Below are 19,942 nucleotides of genomic sequence, written 5' to 3'. Positions count from 1 at the left end.
CTCTGTCGTCCCCTTCTCCTCCTGCCCTCAATCCTTCCCAGCATTAGGGTCTTTTCAAATGAGTCAACTCTTCACATGAGGTGGCCAAAGTATTGGAGTTTCAGCTTCAACATCAGTCCTTCCAATGAACACCCAGGATTGATCTCCTTTAGGATGGGCAGGTTGGATCTCCTTGCAGTCCAAGGGACTGTCAAGAGTCTTCTCCAGCACCACAGTTCAAAAGCATCAATTCTGCGGCACTCAGCTTTCTTCACCATTGAACTCTCACATCCATACATGACTACTGGAAAAACCATAGCCTTGACTAGACGGACTTTTGTTGGCAAAGTAATGTCTCTGCTTTTAAATATGTTATCTAGGTTGGTCATAACCTTCCTTCCAAGGAGTAAGTGTCTTTTAATTTCATGGCTGCAATTACCATCAGCAGTGATTTTGGAGCCCAAAAATATAAAGTCTGACACTGTTTCCACTGTTTCCCCATCTACTTCCCATGAAGTGATGGGACCAGATGCCATGATCTTAGTTTTCTGAACGTTGAGCTTTAAGCCAACTTTTTCACTCTCCTCTTTCACTTTCATCAAGAGGCTCTTTAGCTCTTCTTCACTTTCTGCCATAAGGGTGGTATCATCTGCATATCTGAGGTTATTGATATTTCTCCCGGCAATCTTGATTCCAGCTTGTGTTTCTTCCAGCCCAGCATTTCTCATGATGTACTCTGCATATAAGTTAAATAAGCAGGGTGACAATATACAGCCTTGACGTACTCCTTCCCTATTTGGAACCAGTCTGTTGTTCCATGTCCAGTTCTAACAGTTGCTTCGAGGTTGGCTATTATAGATTTCACATCTAAGCAGGATCATGCAGTATTTGTCTTTCTGTGAACAGCTTATTTCACTTCACATCATGTCCTCCTGATTCATCCTTGTCATTGCATATGACAAGATTTCTTTCTTTTTTAAGGCTATTAAAAAATATTCCATTGCACGTGTACACCACTTTATCCACTCATCTGTCAAGAGACACTTGTTTCCAATCTTGGATACTGTGAATAGTGCCACAATGTACATGAGAGTGCAAGCTTCTTTCTGAGTTCCTGTTCTTTGTTTCTGTTTGTCTTGTTTCGATTTTTCCTCTCTGGGTTTTATCACTAACACCTAGTCTACTGATGTCAGGGTCTCTCCTTCAGATGTAAAGATCATGATCCAACTGGTTCAAGCCCAGTCACACTGCACTTTGGGGATTAGGGTGAGGGAGATGGGGAGAATGAGCCCCGTTCTCCTGTCTCCATACCCCTCTTTGCTCTCATACCTACTGCCCACCCATTCACGTGTGAACACAGTCCTGCAGTAACTGACCTGTGGCATCGGCAGCACTGCTGCAGGTACCATGGAGTTTTATAAATGTGGGACTGTGCACCTGTCCTCAGAAGGCTGATGAGCCCAAAGAACCCATGGAGCCTGGGGCTGGGGGCTGGGAGAGTTCCTGGCTGTGACTCTTGCTCTTTCCCTGTCCCCATTCACCTGGGAGATGCAGACTGAAGGCCTTCTCCCTGGGGACGATGCCTTTTCATTACCAGCAACTTCTCTTTGGCTCTGACACGTAACCACCTGGGTGGCTGCCCGTCTCTAGCCCAAGAAAGACGTGGCAGTGTCAGCCCCACCTCGAGTTCCTGTTTCCTCTCTCCTCCAGGGCCAGAGGAAGAGAAGGTCGGGGCCAGCCCATGACATGGAGGCAGAAGCAGGGCAGCTCGTCCTGTGTGGACACCCCCAGCTCCCCGCACAGCTGTCTCTACGATGGGATCTCTGGGCAGCCCTAGGGGACCACAGGGAGCTTGGAGATGGACGTGAGTCCCAGGTAGAGCGCAGCCCTCTCCAAACTAGATCACCTTCCATCCAGTCTGATTTCTCTGGATAGGACAGTCCCTGAGGCTGACTCCATCAGCGAGCTCCCCTCCTGCAGAGAGAGCAGGACCTCATAACTTTCACCAGCCAAGGGTGGACATCTCCCAGGGTCAATGCTCATTCTGGAAAAATGGGAGAGGGGGAGGGTGGGGTGGGTGGCCCGAGGTCCACAGCGCCCCATCCCCTGGTCTTCTCTCAATGCCATGCTCCTTTTCTCAGAAAAGAACCAGCAGCTTCTCCTGTTGAGTCTAAATCAATAAAGGCACAATTACTCCACCCAAGGATGTCAGGGTTTTAACTTAGTCTTTCATTGCAGGATAGAATATTTTGTCCTTTGTTAAAACAATTTCACACAAACACACACATTTCTGTTCTTGGGCAGAAAGCCTTTGCTGACATCACCAGTGCCAAGAACTGTCTCCCTTATCCGTGCCAGCTCCCACCCCAGTGTCTGGCACACAGGACTCTGGCAGGTGTGTGAAGGAATGACTGACAACCTACCTCTTAAATCTGAACCGTGTTCTACAGTTTCTAAAGAATGTTGGGATTATGGTGGATGAACCATCAGACTAACCTCATTTATCCTCTAAATCACATTAAAATGGGAATAAAGGAATAAAAACACTGCAGTCCACAGCAACAACAGAAAAAGGCCATCAGCAGATAACAGACCCGCACCATCTCTGAGGATGGAAAGAAGCAGATGGCAGATGAAGCAAGCAAGACGGGCTTCCCAGCATCAGAGTTAACAAAGGAGACACGTAGGAACCAGGCTCCGCAGAGGTTATCAACTTTACAGACGTTAACAATGTAAAACTTACAAAACCAATAACATCCAGATGGGGAAATGGCAAGAAATCTCAGAGAGTTATTCCTTCTACTTTCCAATTAACGAGTTGACATAACTGGCTAAAATTGTGTTGAGGAAGAAATAGAGGTGGTGTGGTGATGACGGAGGAGATGACAAGTAGCATTTTTAGTAATACTAATAATAATGATAACAATAGTTCCAAGCCTTGGTATGTTTTCTTCTACAAACTTTTCTTTCTTAAATTACCAAGGTATTTTAAAAATCAAAATTTCTTCTTGTCAGCTAATTTTTTTTCTTGTTTGTTTTATGAAATACAGGGAGTCTACTTCTTTGTCTTCTTGCATCTATAAATAAAAAGGAATTTAACACTTTCACAAATAAAATACAGCCTAGAGTAGGATTTTGTTGTTATAAAATATGAGGTCCAACCACTATCTATCCACCAGCCATTCCTCTGGCTATGGATTCGTGGATGTGACCCGTCTGGAATTATGATTCTCTAATATCATTGATGTCATACAGGGGGCGCCGGGATTTGACCTTTATTCTGTTTTAACACTTATTGAATGTATATTATTTAAAAGTAAAATGATAAAACCTTTCAGAAAAAGAAGTCACACGCAGGCGCCATTCAGCCGCAGGGCAGGCAGTAGTGCTGGCGGGGAGGCAGCGCCTTTCCAAGAGGCCGGACGCTGTGGACCAGGTGTGCACCGGATGCCTCTCGGGCGCTGTGCTGAGCGCTGGGTAGGGCCGAAGGAGGGACCTACATTCCTCACAGTTGAAGCCAACCGGGACTCCGAGGTGAACAAATGGCCGCATGAAGCCGTCGGCTGACTGTCGGGGGCCAGCGGGGCAGGGGTTCAGGGAGCCTGGGGGAGGGGAGCGCAGGGCTTGCGTGGTCACGAGCTGGTCGGTCTGTGAGCTCCATCTAGTGGGCACCCCGGGGACTGCCGCCCATGATCCCCTCTCCTCGGAAAAAATTCAAGTCAAAAACGCCATCTTGGCAGTTTGCAAAATCAAAGCGATTTAGGAAAAGGTGTGCTGGACTCTGCAATAAACTATGCAAAAAAAAAAAAATGCATTGAGCTTTAACTTACTGTTTCTCTCAGGAAGATTTAATGTACAGCTGGTATGCCCTGGGGGGAGGGGAGAGGCTACAATTACTTAGAGGCTGCATCTATGCCCATGGGGCAGTGGTTAGTGCCACCCTGTTAGGAAATATTTTAATTTCATCACTATTCTTAAGTGTCTCCTGTTTAAGCATGATGTAATTCTAATGAAAAGAAGCTGATGACATCTATCATATTCTTACTTTGTAATAAAAACTGTGAATATAATGTTGCCTTATTGAATCCTCCAAGTAACCTGTTGAGGTTGCCCTAGTGAGAATTTTAGTACCCCTTTTACAGATAGAATGACTGAGGCGCCAAAGGCAGGCTCAGGTCACAAAGCTTAAGTAAATGGCAGGTTAGATTTTAGCTGTGGCACTTTGACATCTCTCAAGCACACAGTTAAGTTCAGTCGCTCAGTCGTGTCCGACTCTTTGCAACCCCATGGACTGCAGCATGCCAGGCCTCCCTGTCCATCACCAACTCTTGGAGTTTACCCAAACTCATGTCCATTGAGTCGGTGATGCCATCCAACCATCTCATCCTCTGTCATCCCCTTCTTCTCCCGCCTTCAATCTTTCCCAGCATCAGGGTCTTTTCAAATAAGTCAGCTCTTTACGTCAGGTGGCCAAAGTATTCACGCCTCCACACTTCCCCAGCTGCGGAGAAGGGGTTGTCCCTTCACTGACCAGGACAGAGGCAGGCAAAGTCTTTTGGTTTGCAAGGATTCTGGCTTGTCATTTCCAAACAGGAACCTCAGAGGTGGCCCATGGAAGTCAGTACCCAAAAATGCTTGCATATCCCCAACCCCACATTTTGATAAATAATCCAGTTCACCCACCAAAAGGAAAAGAAGATTTTTCCAAAAGAAATTTACTTCTTCAGAATACAGGCTTTTGATGATTTTACCACCTCTAAGGGCATGTAAAACAGAAGCACAAACCCTTCACTTAATCGCTCTCAATTTTGTCATTCAGGGCTCGTTACCCAACAAAACAGAACAATTCCCAAGCAAGAATCTTTGATGAATGCGTTGGCCGACAGACGTTTTTGGTGAGATAGGTCATAAATATTCATGGTATTGACGCAGCCTTAGAAATTTGTCATGTCACATTCCTGCAACAGAAACACCCAGACTTCTATCACTTTGTTCTTTCAACTGACAGTCACTAGTGTCTTTCCTGGACTTGCTTCTTGGGTCTGTTTTTCCTGTTCATTTTCAGGTATCGTATGTCGGCAAAGTTTCGCCAAAAAAGACACAGGTCAAAGGAACCATATCTTAATGGGTTTCTTCCTTCTCCTTTTCCAGTTTGCTGACTCCATTTCATTCTTCAAGAACAAATCTTTTTATATTGTTATTTTTTAAGTCAGTTAGGAAATGATAGAGCATCTCCATCCAGCTCTGGGGCCATTTCAGAGATAGGTTCTCTGAATAGGCTCGCTGGCATCACATGCTTGGCTGTGGGGAGTTGACCTGCATCCCACACTTTAGACAGATGCATATGGCGGCACTTACAAAGTGAGTGGCTTCAGTCTTATTCGACCAAGATGGTTATTTCTAGTCATTTGAAAAGCACATCCACTAGACATACCTTCAGCTGGACAATTTAAAATTACTCCTTTCAGCTGTGAACATGTTGGATCAGTCAGGTGAAACTGTGTCTATATAACCAAGGGAATGGCTGTTTGCTGACCATCTTGTTCTTTCTTGTATATAAGAAAGGCTCGAAGATAGAGCTGAGTCAGGTTTATTCTGGATTCCCACAGCAAGGTGTTCTATGCAATCTCCAACAAGTAATTATACTGACAGCTTTGTTTTGGTGGAAGAAGGGGGACTCGGGTCTTCTGGATGGACTTTTGAAGTCAGGCTTCCACAAAAATACCTTTCAAAGGTATTGGAATCTGTTTCTTATGCTGGGAAATGAAGTCTAATCAACACTACTTAATGTGAACACTTTGTAGCTGAGTTAATGACTAAACACCTGATAGCTTTTAGAGTCATTATCCAGAACATCCAATCTCACTGAAGATGTTGAAGGTGCAGGATGAAGCTGCCCCAAATCCCATCCAGATCTTAGTGGACAAGTCCATGGCATATGTGCACCCCTCCCCCTTCCTGCCCCATAGTGGGCTAAATAGTGCCCCTTGCCCCCAATTCATGTCCACTGAAATCTCAGAATGTGACTTTATTTGGAAAGAAGGTCTGTGCAGAAATAATTAGTTAGATGAGGTTATACTGGATGAAAGTGGTGAAAGTCGTTCAGTTGTGTCTGACTCTTTTCGACCCCATGGACTATACAGTCTATGGAATTCTCTAGGCTAGAATTCTGGAGTGGGTAGTCGTTCCCTTCTCCAGGGGATCTTCCCAGCCCAGGGATCGAACCCAGGTCTCCCGCATTGCAGGTGGATTCTTTACCGTCTGAGCCACCAGGGAAGCCCAAGAATACCAGAGTGAGTAGCCTATCCCTTCTCCAGCAGATCTTCCCAACCAAGGTATTGAACCGGGGTCTCCTGCATTGCAGGCAGACTCTTTACCAGCTAAGCTACCCAGGAAGCCTGCTATACTGGTTGAGGTGGACTCAAATGCCATGACTGGGGTCCTTATAAGGAGGGGACATGCAGAGATGCTGACACACACACAGAGGCTGAGAAGGGAGTGATGTGGCCCCAAGCTAAGGAATGCCTAAAGCTGGAAGGCCAGGAAGAACCTAGAATCTTCAAGCCATCAGAGGTAGTCAGGCCTGGCTGACACCTTGGGTTTGGAGCTTTGGCCTCCAGAACTATGAGAGAATCCATACCTGTTGTTTTAAGCCATCCAGTTGGTGGTAATTCTTCATGGCAGCCTCAGAAAACTAACGTAGCTTGCAAAACAGACCACTGACTGATCACCATCCTCATTCCTGCTTCTAACAGCCACTGCCATTTGGCACATGATATAAAACCCACTTTCTACCTCCAAACCAGATGGAATTTTTACAAGAGGCATGGTAGTAACCTCCCCCGGCCCCACCCCCCCCCCAAAAAAACACGAGAGAGAGAGAGAGAGAAAGAAAGAAATGGAAATCACCTAAATATTCACCAGCAGGGAAATAGACTATGGATAAGCCCACAGCAGAATATTATAGAGTAATTTTTTTTAATGAATGAGGCAGCTCTATTCATCTGGGTACGAAAAAGCCTCCAAGACATATTGTTGGCTGTAAAGAATGTGATACTCAATGCAATGCCCTTTGTTTTCCAACACAGCCATGCAAAAAAAAAAAAAAAAAATTATTTCCTTTCTGCAGCCAGGTATCTGTACACGAAGGCAGATACAAAGTCTTGGATGAGAAACATAAAATGATAAAACATAGTTCATTCAGAGAAGAGGGTTGGAATTGCGGATAGTCAATGAACACTTGAGCCTTATCTGTAAGGTTTTAGGAGGGTGCATTCAAGCCCTCTTTAGATTTTCCTTTTAAGTTTTAAATAAAACAAGACAAGGGACCAGAAAAAAACCTCACTGATAAGCCTTCAAAGCTTTCTGAGTTACACTCATGACTTAATTACTTAAGACCCCCTGGCGGGTCCCCCTGGGACCCCAAGAGGCCCAAAGATGCCTGCTGGACCTTCCCTGGGGTGAACCATCTCTCCTTAGAGCTGGCTCAGGGCTGGAAACTCCCAAGACAAAGGCTGTCCCCTCTGAACCCTAGGCCACATGCAAGCAAATGAGCAAAGGAGAAAAACAGCTTCAGAGGGAGGGCGAGAGACACTCCATGAGAGAAAGCAGGAGCTTCATGGGATTAAAGTCCCCAGGCGGTTGGCACCATCAGGACAGCCATCCCAGGAAGATAAGAGTCATTAGAGTTTCAACAAGGCAAGTGGAGTAAACTGCAGTCATTGGAGCAGCAGCCTGAATCCTGATGTCAAGGGAGCAGAGTGCCAACAAATCATATTAAAATGGTTTCACATGACTCTGTCCTGTGTGTGTGTGTGTGTGTGTGTGTGGCAGTGGGGGCAGGGGGGTGGTGAGCAAGAATCAGGAAAAAAGAAAGAAAAGCATATTCTTTCAGAAATGTGGCTTTCCCATGGGCAAGCCACAGTCAAAACGATCACCAGCCTGGGCTTCCCCTGACGCGGCCCCTCCCCGCTCTACTCTCTCTCATTATGATAACTAATCTCTACACATCACACTGGTGTTCTGTCTAATCCAATGACCTCAAAGTACCACGGGGCCAGAAATCCCTTCTATCCTTCACTGTGTGTGCTACTCTTCTGAGCTAACTGCCGCCACTTTTATTTCTGATGACTAACGTAACGCCAGGCTCTATTCTGAGAAATTCCCACATGTGACATCACCACAATCCTGGGCCAGTTTCCCGATGGGGAACCTGAGTCACCACAGGACACTTAAGCCATTCTCCCAAGGTCATGTGGCTGCTAAGTGTCAGAGGCAGGACCTAGACCCAGAGGCTGTGTTCTAACCCCTGCACTGCTTGACATTGAGTGCCCCTCAGGTAACTGAGTGTGCCATCCACTCAGATCAATTTGAAACTCTGTCACTTATGAAACAGGGATTAGGAAATCTGAGTTGTCGCTGAAGAAAAGGAGCCCAAGGTCCCTGCCCATTATGACTGTCACCAATATCCTCCTGGTCCAAGTCCAAGATAGGCATGAAGCCTGGGGAGTCTTTTCCAAGGGAAACTTGTGCCACAAATACACATACACACACAGACCCAGCTCCATAGCACAACTAGGTGTGCACCTTTTGGCAACTTATTTATTATTACTGTTCCTCAGTTTCCTTATCCACAAAATGGGATAATAGTACACTTCTTATAAGGTTGCTGTCTAATGAATTAATACATCTAATAGGTCAATATCTTTCCCCGCAAATATGTCTGAGTCCTGATCCCAGAACCTATGAATATGTGATCTTACATGACAAAGGGGCTTTGAAGATGCCATTGAGGTAAGGATCCTGAGATGGGGAGAGTGTCCTGCATTGTCCAGGTGGCCCAATGTAATCAGTCCTTATAAGAGGGAGGCAGCAGGGTCTGAGTCAGAGAAAGAGATGTATGATGGAAGCAGAGGTCAGAGTGATGTGGGCTAGGTACCGTGGGCACCTCCAGAAGCCGGAAAGGGCAAAGAACAGATTCCTAGAGCTTCCAAAATAATGCAGCTCTGCTGACACCTTGATTTTGTCCTGCAGACCCATCTCAGACTTCTGACCTCCAGAATTGTAAGATACATTTGTGTTGTTTAAAGCCACTCTGGGCTTTCCAGGTGGCACTAGTAGTAAAGAACCCAACTGCCAGTGCAGGAGACATAAGAGATGTGGGTTTAATCCCTGAGTGGGGAACATCCCCGGAGGAGGGCTCGGCAACCCACTCCAGTATTCTTCCCTGGGAAATCCCATGGACAGAGGAGCCTGGCAGGTTACAGTCCATGGGGTCGCAAAGAGTCACACAGGATTGAAACAACTTGGCACGCGTTCACACAAAGCCAGCATGTTAACGGTAATCTGCTATAGCAGCAAGAGGAGACTAATACAGACACCAAGAACTAGACACTGGAAGACCCGTGAAATGTCATCTGTTACTTCCAAGGCCTGGAAAAGCTGCCCCCAGCTTCCTCTCCAAGCTCATCTCTTTCCTGTGCCTTTCACCAGCTGTCTGCATCCCAACAGCTTGGCCTTCTTTGAGTCCCTCAAGTTAAACAAGCTTATTTCCATTTGAAGATGCACACTGTTCCCTCTGCCTGCAATGCTCTTCCTCCACAGCCTTCTATAGCTGGTTCCTCTTGTCAGTTAGTTCTCAGAGCAAACATCAGATCCTTATACAGACGTCTGCTTGATCACTTGATGCTGCCCACTCCCATCCCTGTCTCTTTATTCTATGACCCAGCATAAATTTCTCCATCGCATACATCATTGTCTGCAGTGGTCAAATGTACTTGTTTCTTGTACTCTGAACACTCCTCTCCTAGAATGCAAGGACCCGGAGAGCTGAGACTGTGTGTATCTGTTCATCACCGTTCACCAGAACACAGAGTAGACACATGAATATTGTTTGAAATAAAGAAGTATTTGTGGCCAAGCCTTGGCATAAAGTTTCAGGTCAAATTGGCTAAAAAGGAGTCTGATCATCTCTTGCTTTTTCCTAGGCTGAACCTGTGTGTCCAGTTGCCTAGACACTCATCAAGTGTGTTCATTTTTGATTCCAACCTTTTTGAAAGATAACTTTTTTTTTTTCAATCTGCATGAGTAGAGCTGGGCTTTTTAGTCTTAAGAACTATAGTGGAATGGTGGGCTGCAGCCCTAAACTCCAAGCCACCCCTGGAAAGAAATCTCTAAGCTCAAAGCTGGGTAATTGGACAGAAAACCAGAGAGAAGTGAAAGAGAGTGAGAGACATGGGGGGGGAGAAAAGAAAAAACTCATGCTTTCATAAAGAAAAAAAGAGAAGGGAAGGGAAAGCGGAGTCAGGCAGGGTAGGGAAGCAGAAGGGAAGGGAAAGAGGCACAGTTAGCATTTCCCCAGGTGACTGCCCTCAAACAAAATGCAGATCACTGCTGATGCAGATCATCCCCATCTATCTAGCCTTCAAGAACTAGATGATCCCAGTAGCTCAGATTACAACATGGGATTCAGTCCTTCATTCGACAAATAGTAAGTGTCCCAGGCATTGTTCTAGGTACTGGGGACCCAGCTGTGAACAAAACTGACCAGAAGCCTACAGTCATGGATCTCTCCTTCTGGGGAGGAAGATAGATGATGAATCCTAAATCTCAAACGCTGATAATATCCATGAAGAAGATACATGAGGGTGAGGATGTGGACAGAGGGTGACGAGCAAGGGGATGGAGAGCCAGTTTGGTCACTGTGGTCAGAGATGGTATCTCTCTATCAGTTGAACAGAAGAGAAGGAATCAGATGTGGGGAGATGGGGGCAAGCATGTTTTGGAGGAAAGAGAAGAGTCAAGAATACAGATATGGGAGTTGCAGAGTTAATTGTAGGATAGAGGGTTTTATCTGCAAGGATCTCACCCCTGGTATCCAACTTGAGTATGGATGATAGAAGCACGCCCAGAATGTCCTGAAATCACTGAGTGTGGACCCTCTTTCTTTGGTTCTAGATAGGAAGATCAAAGCAGTGCAGAATGCATTTGAACATTTCCAGTGTGGGGAAGGGTATTAGGAATATGGCGCTCCTGGGATTTATTCCCTGGGACACACCAGCACCATCCTCTAATGTTCTGGAACCTTGTCCATGACCTTGTTCTCAGATGTGGCCCCTGAGCCTGGTCACGAATCAAGCTTTGGCCAAGCTCAGAGGAGAAAGCTGGTCACCCCCAGGCCAGAAATAGAAACATACATGGTTTCATGGACTCTGGGACCCTATCCAGGTTCAGCTCCCAACAAGGCTCTTTCTGTCCATATACATTTAGAGTTTGCCAATCCCTAAGCTACGTGGGAACTCTCAGGGCAATTGACCAGCCACTGTCAACTGGTCACTCAGCATAGACTCAGAGCGGCTGTTCCCATCACACATGCCTGATGGATTTCAATGCAACCATCTTCTCTCAAGAGCACTTGGTCCTGAGATGGATACAGGATGAGACAAAAAAAAAAAAAAGAAACGCAGGTTCTCCAGGACACAGTTCAACAACATCCAACAAGGAAAGGGATTTACGCAGCAAAACTTGAATAGCTTTTAAGGAGGCATTACAGAAAGCGGATAAATAAAATATAATTTAAGTGCATGTCCCTTGTTCAAACAGCTTCATCTGGTGCATAGAAAACAGCAGATTACAAAACACTCATTTTTTTTTAATATTAAAAAAGTACTCAGGGAATTCCCTGGCAGTTCTGTTGTTAGGATTTGGGGCTTTCACTGCTGGGAAGCCACTGCTGGGTTTGATCCCTCATGGGGGAACTAAGATCCCACAAATTAATGGTGAGGCGAAAAAAAGCCCTCAAAGAAAACACCTTGGTGACACTGATTCTGAAGCCTGACATCTCACCATTGCAAGTGGGACGATGCCCACAAAGGAGGTCTGGCTGATAAAGATCTCGGAGACGACCAGCTCCTTTGGGGTGTCCTCCACCGGGTACTCCACCTGCCAGGTGATCTGCTGGGCACCAGCCAGGCCACTGCTGTTGTCAACTCCGAAGTCCACTTGCAAGATCTCGTAGAAGGAGCCATTTGTTCTAGAAAACAAACACACACGGTAAAGTGCAGTTTAAAACGGAGATTCAGCAGAATGTCAAGCACGAGATGAATTGCCACATTCCTCTTTGTCAAACCAAAGGATTGTCAAGTTCAACAAGTCACACGGCAGTGTTGATAGAGCCTGATTCACAGGCTGCCCATAGATGACCCACACCTGAGTGAACGGACCATCCATCTTCAGGGCTCTGTGGAAAGCAGACCATCCTTCCCCGAGTGAGCAGCTCAGACCGCACCACATCTCTGGGCACTGTCACAGCTCTGTCCTCCCCAGCACCGCGTCTGCCTACATCATGATCCAAGCACCACACACAGGACGTGGCCAAACCCTTCATCTAGGGCCACCATCACTCCAGTCCTGAGAGGTAGCCTGGATCTGGCTGCTTCTATTGCTACTTACCTGTGTGTCTGTGGGCCCATGGTTCGAACTCTGAGCTTTAGAATTTGGGAAGAACATCGGTGACTACATGGACTTGTGGGAGCATCATGAGACCAATCATGGGAAAGGACCCCACAACATGCATGGTTCGTGACATCAACTATGAGCTACACAATAAGGTACCATGGTGGATTCTTCATATCCACCTGAAATGGGATGGGATGTAATGTAAGAAATCCCCACCTGCCTTCACTCATGGAGTAACAACATGGTACATATATTTGGAGGAGGGGGAAGAAAGCGGACAGGGCACACACAAGTGAAAAGGACAAGTGCCATTCTCAGCACCTTTCTACACAGGGAGAGCCTCTCATCGCTGACATGAACTTGTAAATTATAGGCTGACTCTTGTACTGACAGGAGAAGTTACTGAACAGAGAGTTAAAAAGCCACCCAGCATGGGATTCGTGAGTGACTTCTCTTCCATAAGTCTATGTCTATCATCCTGAATCTAGCTGTACCTGGATCCAAGGAATGTTAACAGCAAGTGTGACCAATTCATAGCTCCTAAAACCTCAGTCACTCAGGTGTAGGGATTCTTGCCCAGCAAAATCTCCTACCACGGACAGCTCCCTCCCACTGAAAACTTTAGGGGGAAAAACCCCAGTATTGACAAAACAGCTATTGCAAATTTGTCCTTTAAATCTTCCATCTAGCTCCTTGTAAGAAAGACAAATATCATATGAAATTGTTATACACGGAATCTAAAAAAAAATGGTAAAAATGAACTTATTTACAAAAACAGAAATAGAGTCATAGATACATAATAGAAAACAATCTTATGATTACCATGGGAAAAAGGGAGAGGAGAGGAGGAATAAACTGGGTGATTGGGATTGACATATACACACTATTATATATAAAATGGATAACTATTAAGAACCTACTGTATGGCACAGGGAACTTCACTCAATACTCTGTAATGACCTGTATGGGAAAACAATCTAAAAAACAGTGGATATATGTATTACAGATTCTCTTTGCTGTATACCTGAAACTATTAATAACACAACATTGTAAATCAACTATTTTGGTGTTCAGTCACTAAGTCATGTCTGACTCTTTGCAACCCTATGGACTGCAGCACTCCAGGCTTCCATGTCCTTCACTATCTCCTGGAGTTGGCTCAAACTCATCTCCATTGAGTCGGTGATGCCATCAATCAACCATCTCATCCTCTGTTGCCCCCTTCTCCTCTTGAGCCCTCAGGGTCTTTTCATCAGGGTCCTTTCCAATGAGTCAGCTATATCCCAATAGATCAACTATATCCCAATAACATTTTTTTAATTGTGGAAATTTTTTTAAATGGGGGGAAATAAAAATTAAGTAATGTCTATAACCTGACTTACTTACAAAATTACACTTAGAATTAAACTGAAGCACTATTTAAAAAAAAAAAAAGTGGATATATGTTATACTGACCTGTCTAATATGGAATTCTACCCTAAATAGCACTACATTAGAATTAGTCATGCCCAACATTTTTTCCACTTAGCCAAGGTTTTAAGAAACTCTCTGATATCACTGTGTCCAATAGAGTGGCCATTTAAATTGAAGTATAAATGTATTAGGGCTTTCCTGGTGGCTCATACAGTAAAGAATCTGCCTGCAATGAAGGTGACTCAGCCGGGTTCAACCCCTGACTCAGGAAGATCCCCTGGAGAAGGGGATGGCTACCCACTCCAGTATTCTTGCCTGGAGAATCCCATGGTTAGAGGAGCCTGGCAGGCTACAGTCCATGGGGTCGCAAAGAGTCAGACACAACTGAGCGACTAACACACACACATAAATGTATTAAAGTTACACTGCCAGGTAGCCTCAGCTGGCTGGTTGTGGGTAAATCATCAAGTATCTATTTGCACATGTTGTTTTCCATTGGGAAGGGAATATGTGTTGGACAAAGGACTGGTCTCAGGAGAGGATGGGAGTGGGCTCACATGGGAACCCCCTAACAGGAGGCCCCCTATTTACTGGGGCACTGCCAGAGGGACTTCAGAATCTAAGGGACTTGGGCACTCAGTTCTTGGCTTCAGTCACCCTCCTTTCCCAGCCGCCACACTACAGCCTAAAGTCATCTCTGATCACTGGGATGCTCCACCGATTGGTCAAGTCTCTTCCTGCAAGAGATGCTCGGCCTTATCAGATCAGATCCTTGATTTCTCTTTGGGCTCCTCCGTGCTTGTAGCCAGATCTAAGGAGCTGCTTCTAATGCCTCCTGGGTCTCAGCATTCAGTAAACCTCAGAAAAACTACTGCCAAGAAAGTGAAAATCCAGCACTAGAAGAAAACGAACATAACTCTCTCTGTTACCAGCAGTTTAATCCTGCTAAATCCACACTCTGGCCTTGGGGTGCCAAAGTAGCCAGTCTTTGGGCAAAGGGGGCAGGGTCTGTATGGGAGGGCTGCCCCCCTTAACTGTGCTGTCCCCCTGCGGACCAGCTACAGGAACCTGCCCAAGTCCAGGTTAACACGAATGGATGAACAATCCAGGCAGTCATTTTACGCACAGATTTTTAAGTCATTTCCCTGAAACCAGAGGAAAAGGGTCTTTTACTTTCAGGCAGCTGGCATACCTGGTAATAAGTCCATTTCTATGGAAATGGGTTTATAACTATTAATTTTACCTGCTCCTGATCTATTCTTGATAAGCCTTTCCCTTTAGAAAAGTGCTCCATGAGTCTCTCAATTTAATAATTACCCACTGCGTTTGGGGAATTGGGATCAGTGAGATATTCATTAGATACTTTTCTTTTCCCTGGGGTGGAGGGGTGTGTGTGTGTGTGTGTGTGTGTGTGTGTGTGTGTGTGTTTGGAGGGGTCAGGCAGGAACACTGCTTGGCTGCTTCTCCCCTCTAGCTAGAACACACAGCCTCCTCCCAAAAGGACTTGCTTCCCAGAAGTTCTATTTCCTGTGGAAACTTGTCCTTTAATAGAAGTTTAAGCCTCCTCCATGGGACCATGGGACCCCTAAGGTGAGGCTGAGACACGTTTTAAGTGCACACTGTGGCTGCAGCTCAGCTGTGCAAGCAAGAAAGAAGCAGAGGAGAGATGGGAGCAGGGGAGAGAGACGGGACCCAGAGCAGCAGCTGGTCCCCAGGAACCACACCCAGCCCTGTCTCAGCAGATCCCTTGTGATGACAATGATGGTTGTTTTGCAGAAGGAGGTGGGAGGAAGGGAGGCGATGGGGGGACAGGGAGGGAAAGACAGAGAAAGAGAAAGAAAGAAGAAAAGAAGGAAAGAGTGTTTGAAAGCTTGAACTGTTCTCCAGCACGCTGGACCATTTACCTAAATTATTTTTCTCCCTACAAATTTCTAGATAATTCTGAGCTACCAGGCTAAGATGCTTTTGCCACATGAGTTTTTTCTAGAAATGGAGCAAAAGGCTGTCTCTGGTCTCAGGGCTTCTGTTTTTTCTTATGAGTCTATTTCTAGGCATTATTTTAAAAGATGACCCAAAAAGCAAGGGAAATACTTAACAATGATCACATTGAACATATACCCCAGAATAAGCCTGCTTGTTATTCAATGTAAATACGAGACTGAACCCTGACTTCCTCTCTTGACTGTTCATGTCACCTGCACAACAGTGCACCTGTACTCTGCTGTTCTGACTATGTCAGTGGGCATGGTGCCTGGAAAATGGTAGGAGTTCCCAACATATGTGTTTAGTTCTCTGAATACACTCAAAAGACCCAGTAGGACACCCTGTAAATTGGGGGGCGGGGTTAATTTGCATTCTAAAGCTACCAGTCAGCTGGGTTCTGAGACGCAGGTTCCTGCCTACCCAGTAAGTATATTTATATACTCTGCTTTGAGAAGATGTATCTGTTTCCACTACCAGAATGTAATCTTTAAAAAAAAAAGATTTAATTTTTAGAGCAATTTAGGTTCACAGCAAAATTGAGGAGAAGGTATGAAAGTTTTCCCCATCTACTTCCTCTCCCTATACATGCAGCCTCCTCCATTATCAACATTCCCCATCAGATGGTACATTTGTTACAATCAGTGAATCTACATGGACACATCATTATCAACCAAAGTGCACAGTTTACATCACAGTTCCCTCCTGGTTTTGTATATTCTACAGGTTTGAACAAATGTATAACGAAAAGTGTTCATCATTACAGTCTCAACTGGTCTAAACATCCTTTGATCTCTGCCTATTCATCACTCCCTCCCCAAACCCTGGTCACCACTGATCTTTTCATTGTCTCCATAGTTGTGCCTTTTCCAGAATGTCATAGACTTGGAATCATATAGTATGTGGCTATTTCAGATTGGCTTCTTTCACTGAATAATATGCATGTAAGATTCTTCCCTGTTTTTTCATGACTTGATAGCTCATTTCAGCACTGAATAATATCATAATACCCCATTATGTGGATGGACCACAGTTTATTGATCAATCCACCCACTGAAGGACATCTTGGTTGCTTCTAATTTTTGACAATTATGAACAAAGCTGCTATAAATATCCATGTACAGATTTTTGTGTAGGCATAAGTTTTTAATACCTTCAGGTAAATACCAAAGAGCACAACTGCTAAATTTTCTAAACATAAGTTCTCAAAGGTCAAAACCTATCACAACACCATGGTCACTACAATCCCTGGCATTTTCATTTATTCAGTGACATTTATTAAGCACTGAATATGTGTCAGCCATGGAGAATTCACTGATAGACAAAATAGATGAGATTCCTCTCTTAACAGTCACGTAAATAAACAAATAAGGTAAGCCCATGTCATGATAAATGCCATCCTAAAAATAAAATAGAACAATGAAATTTCTTTTTAAAAGGTTAAATACTTATTTTTCAATTAAAAAAAGTTTACACTTATACCACATTACCCAGCAATTCTACTCCTAGGTGTATACCCCAAAGAAACAAAACACTAATTCAAAAAGATACATGCGCCACAATGCTCAAAGCAGCATTATTTACAATTTCCGATATGAAAGCAACCTAAGTATCATCAATAGATGACTGGAGAAAGTAGATATAAAATGGAATACTACTCAGCCATAAAAAAGAATGAAAATGCCATTTGCAGCAACATGAATGGACCTAGAGATTATCACACTAAGTGAAGTAACTCAGACAGAGAAAGACAAACATATCTTACACCTGGAATCTAAAAAATACAACAAACTAGTGAATATAATAAAAAAGAAAGAAACTCATGGATCTAGAGAACAAACTAGTAGGTGCCAGTGGGAAGAGGGCAGAGGGGAGGGGCAATATACGGTAGAAAAGGAAGAGGGACAAACTATTACGTATAAAATAAGTTATACGAATTTGCTGAAGAGTACAGGGAATATAGCCAATATTTATAATAACTATAAATGAAGTATAACCTTCAAACACTGGGAATCACTTTACTGTATACCTATAACATATTGTTCATCAACAAAACTTTATTTAAAAAATAAATAAAATATAAAATGTTAGTTTTCATTTTAAATTAGAATATAAATTAAACAGGAGACAATGAAAAGCGTGTTCAGGGAATGCTTCTGTAAGGAGCTGACATTTGAGCTGAAACCTTAAGGATGCTTAACAGATCTTTAGCAAATGTTTGCTGAATAAACGAACAAATCTATTTTAAGCTTTAAAAAAAAATCATGGGAAACATTTATCCCAGGATCATCAGCATGAACACAAGGTGCTAACTGAAAAAGAGCATCTTTCAAGCCTTTGTTCAAATATTCAGATTTTTCTGTAACAGCTTATGGAAGAACCAGAAGAAACTTTCTGGCCAATCAAATACAACCCAAAGACTCTTCTGACCACCCCACTAAAAATGTCATCCTCCTTCCCTGCGATTTTGATCCCATTATCCTGCTCTAAGTTTCCCATAGCTTTCACTTTATAATCTGTAAGTTATTCATTTGTTGTGTTGCTTCTCTCACACACACACACGAATGCAAGCAACAGGAAAGCAGGGATTTCTGCCTGTTTTGCTCACTACTACGTCGCCAGCGCTTAGAACACAGCCTGGGGCACAGTTGCGTGTGCTTAGCTGCTCAGTCATACCCGAATCTTTGGAACTCTTTGGACTGTTAGCCTTTCAGGCTCCTCTGCCCATGGGATTTTTCAGGCAAGAATACTGGAGCGGGTTGCCATTTTCCTCCTTTGGGGGATCTTCCTGACCCAGGGATTGAACCTGAATCTCCTATGTCTCCTGCAATGCAGGCAGATTCTTTATCCACTGAGCCATCAGGGAACCCTGGGGCATAGTTGGTGCTCATTAAATATCTGTTGATGGAATCTCTGAATATCAAACACGAGTTTGAGCAAGATCTCAGAGAGCTCGAAAGCGTGCTTAGGAAAACCAGAGAGGCTGTGATATGGTCTTAGGAGGAGAGAAATTGGCAGGTCAGGGAAGGCTTCCTGGTAGAGGTAGCCTCTTCAAATATTGACTCGGGTCAATATTTGAAGAACGGGCTCAAACAACAGGCAACTGCTACAGCTGACTGCTCAGGGTCCCTCGTCACACCCTCTTTTCCCTCCAGACTTCCTTCCCACTCTGTGACTCTGCCTCCCCCAACATCAGTCCTCCTAGAGAGGAAGGGGGCAAATCCCTGCTCACCAAACCCATCAACAGGGCAGAGGGTCTTTAGTTCATCTCTCTGCCTGTCACTCAGCCCTTTTCATCGTGACCTCATGGTCGGCTCTCAGAATCTAGCATGAATAAATCATTTCTTTCTGCAATTTCACAAAATTCAGGCATTGCCCCCACATTTCTGCTCTCTCCAAAGAACTTGCTATGGAAAAAATGTTTCAGGCTGACAAATCAGGGTAGTTAGCAGGCAAACGTCTAAAAATATTTAAAAGCCCCTCATTTAGAGCAGGGACTTTTGGGCTCAAAACTTTCTCTCCTCATTGGTTTAATTTCTCCTTACACTGCTATCTAGAATCTTGAAAAAATCCTAAGACTGTGTCACCCGGGAATAGACCAAGAACAGGGGTTCTTTTATTACATTCCTAGCTGACTAGGAAAGTTAAATAGGAAACCCAGAGGTTACAATGTGGTACCTGGGAGCATGTGGCCAGGGCCATAGTTATTGACCACCTCCACTGTTGTGTTTTCACGAAATTTGACTTGGTTGCTAATGTTTTTCAAGGCAGAATATTCACACCAAAGAATGGGTATCTCTGGTTTCTTGGAAAAATTGGAAGCATAGACAGCATTGTCCCACATTCCCATGTGGCAATAATCAGCTAGAACAGCAAGATGCTGTTCACACAAAGTGGATCAAAGACCTAAAAAGTCTTAGGAGAAAACATAGGCAATAATCTCCGTGACTTTGGTTGAGGCAGTGGTTTCTCAGATAAAACACCAAAAACACAAACACAGAATAAGAAACAATTTAAAACTATAGTGCTTCAAATTCTATCAGTAAAATCAAGACACTGTATAGAATGGAGGAAATATTTGCAAATCAGATATCTAATAAACAGTCATTATCCA

At 44.3% G+C, this 19,942-nt stretch overlaps 1 protein-coding gene across 15 annotated transcripts in view; it reads right to left on the bottom strand.

The window, feature by feature from the left end:
* TMEM132B (transmembrane protein 132B) overlaps positions 1-19,942 on the bottom strand; it is a 354,195-nt gene that overhangs the window by 63,391 nt on the left and 270,862 nt on the right. For all 15 annotated transcript variants that reach the window (XM_081540527.1, XM_081540522.1, XM_081540520.1 and 12 more), the window contains one exon: positions 11,824-12,010. In XM_081540527.1, the coding sequence (XP_081396653.1) occupies positions 11,824-12,010 (187 nt within the window). The remainder of the gene's footprint in view (positions 1-11,823; positions 12,011-19,942) is intronic.

Source organism: Giraffa tippelskirchi, chromosome 11 (genome assembly GCF_054371585.1).
Source record: "Giraffa tippelskirchi isolate mGirTip1 chromosome 11, T2T-mGirTip1v1.2.pri, whole genome shotgun sequence".
Taxonomy (NCBI): Eukaryota; Metazoa; Chordata; class Mammalia; order Artiodactyla; family Giraffidae; genus Giraffa; species Giraffa tippelskirchi.
This window is presented reverse-complemented; position numbering and strand designations above follow the sequence as displayed.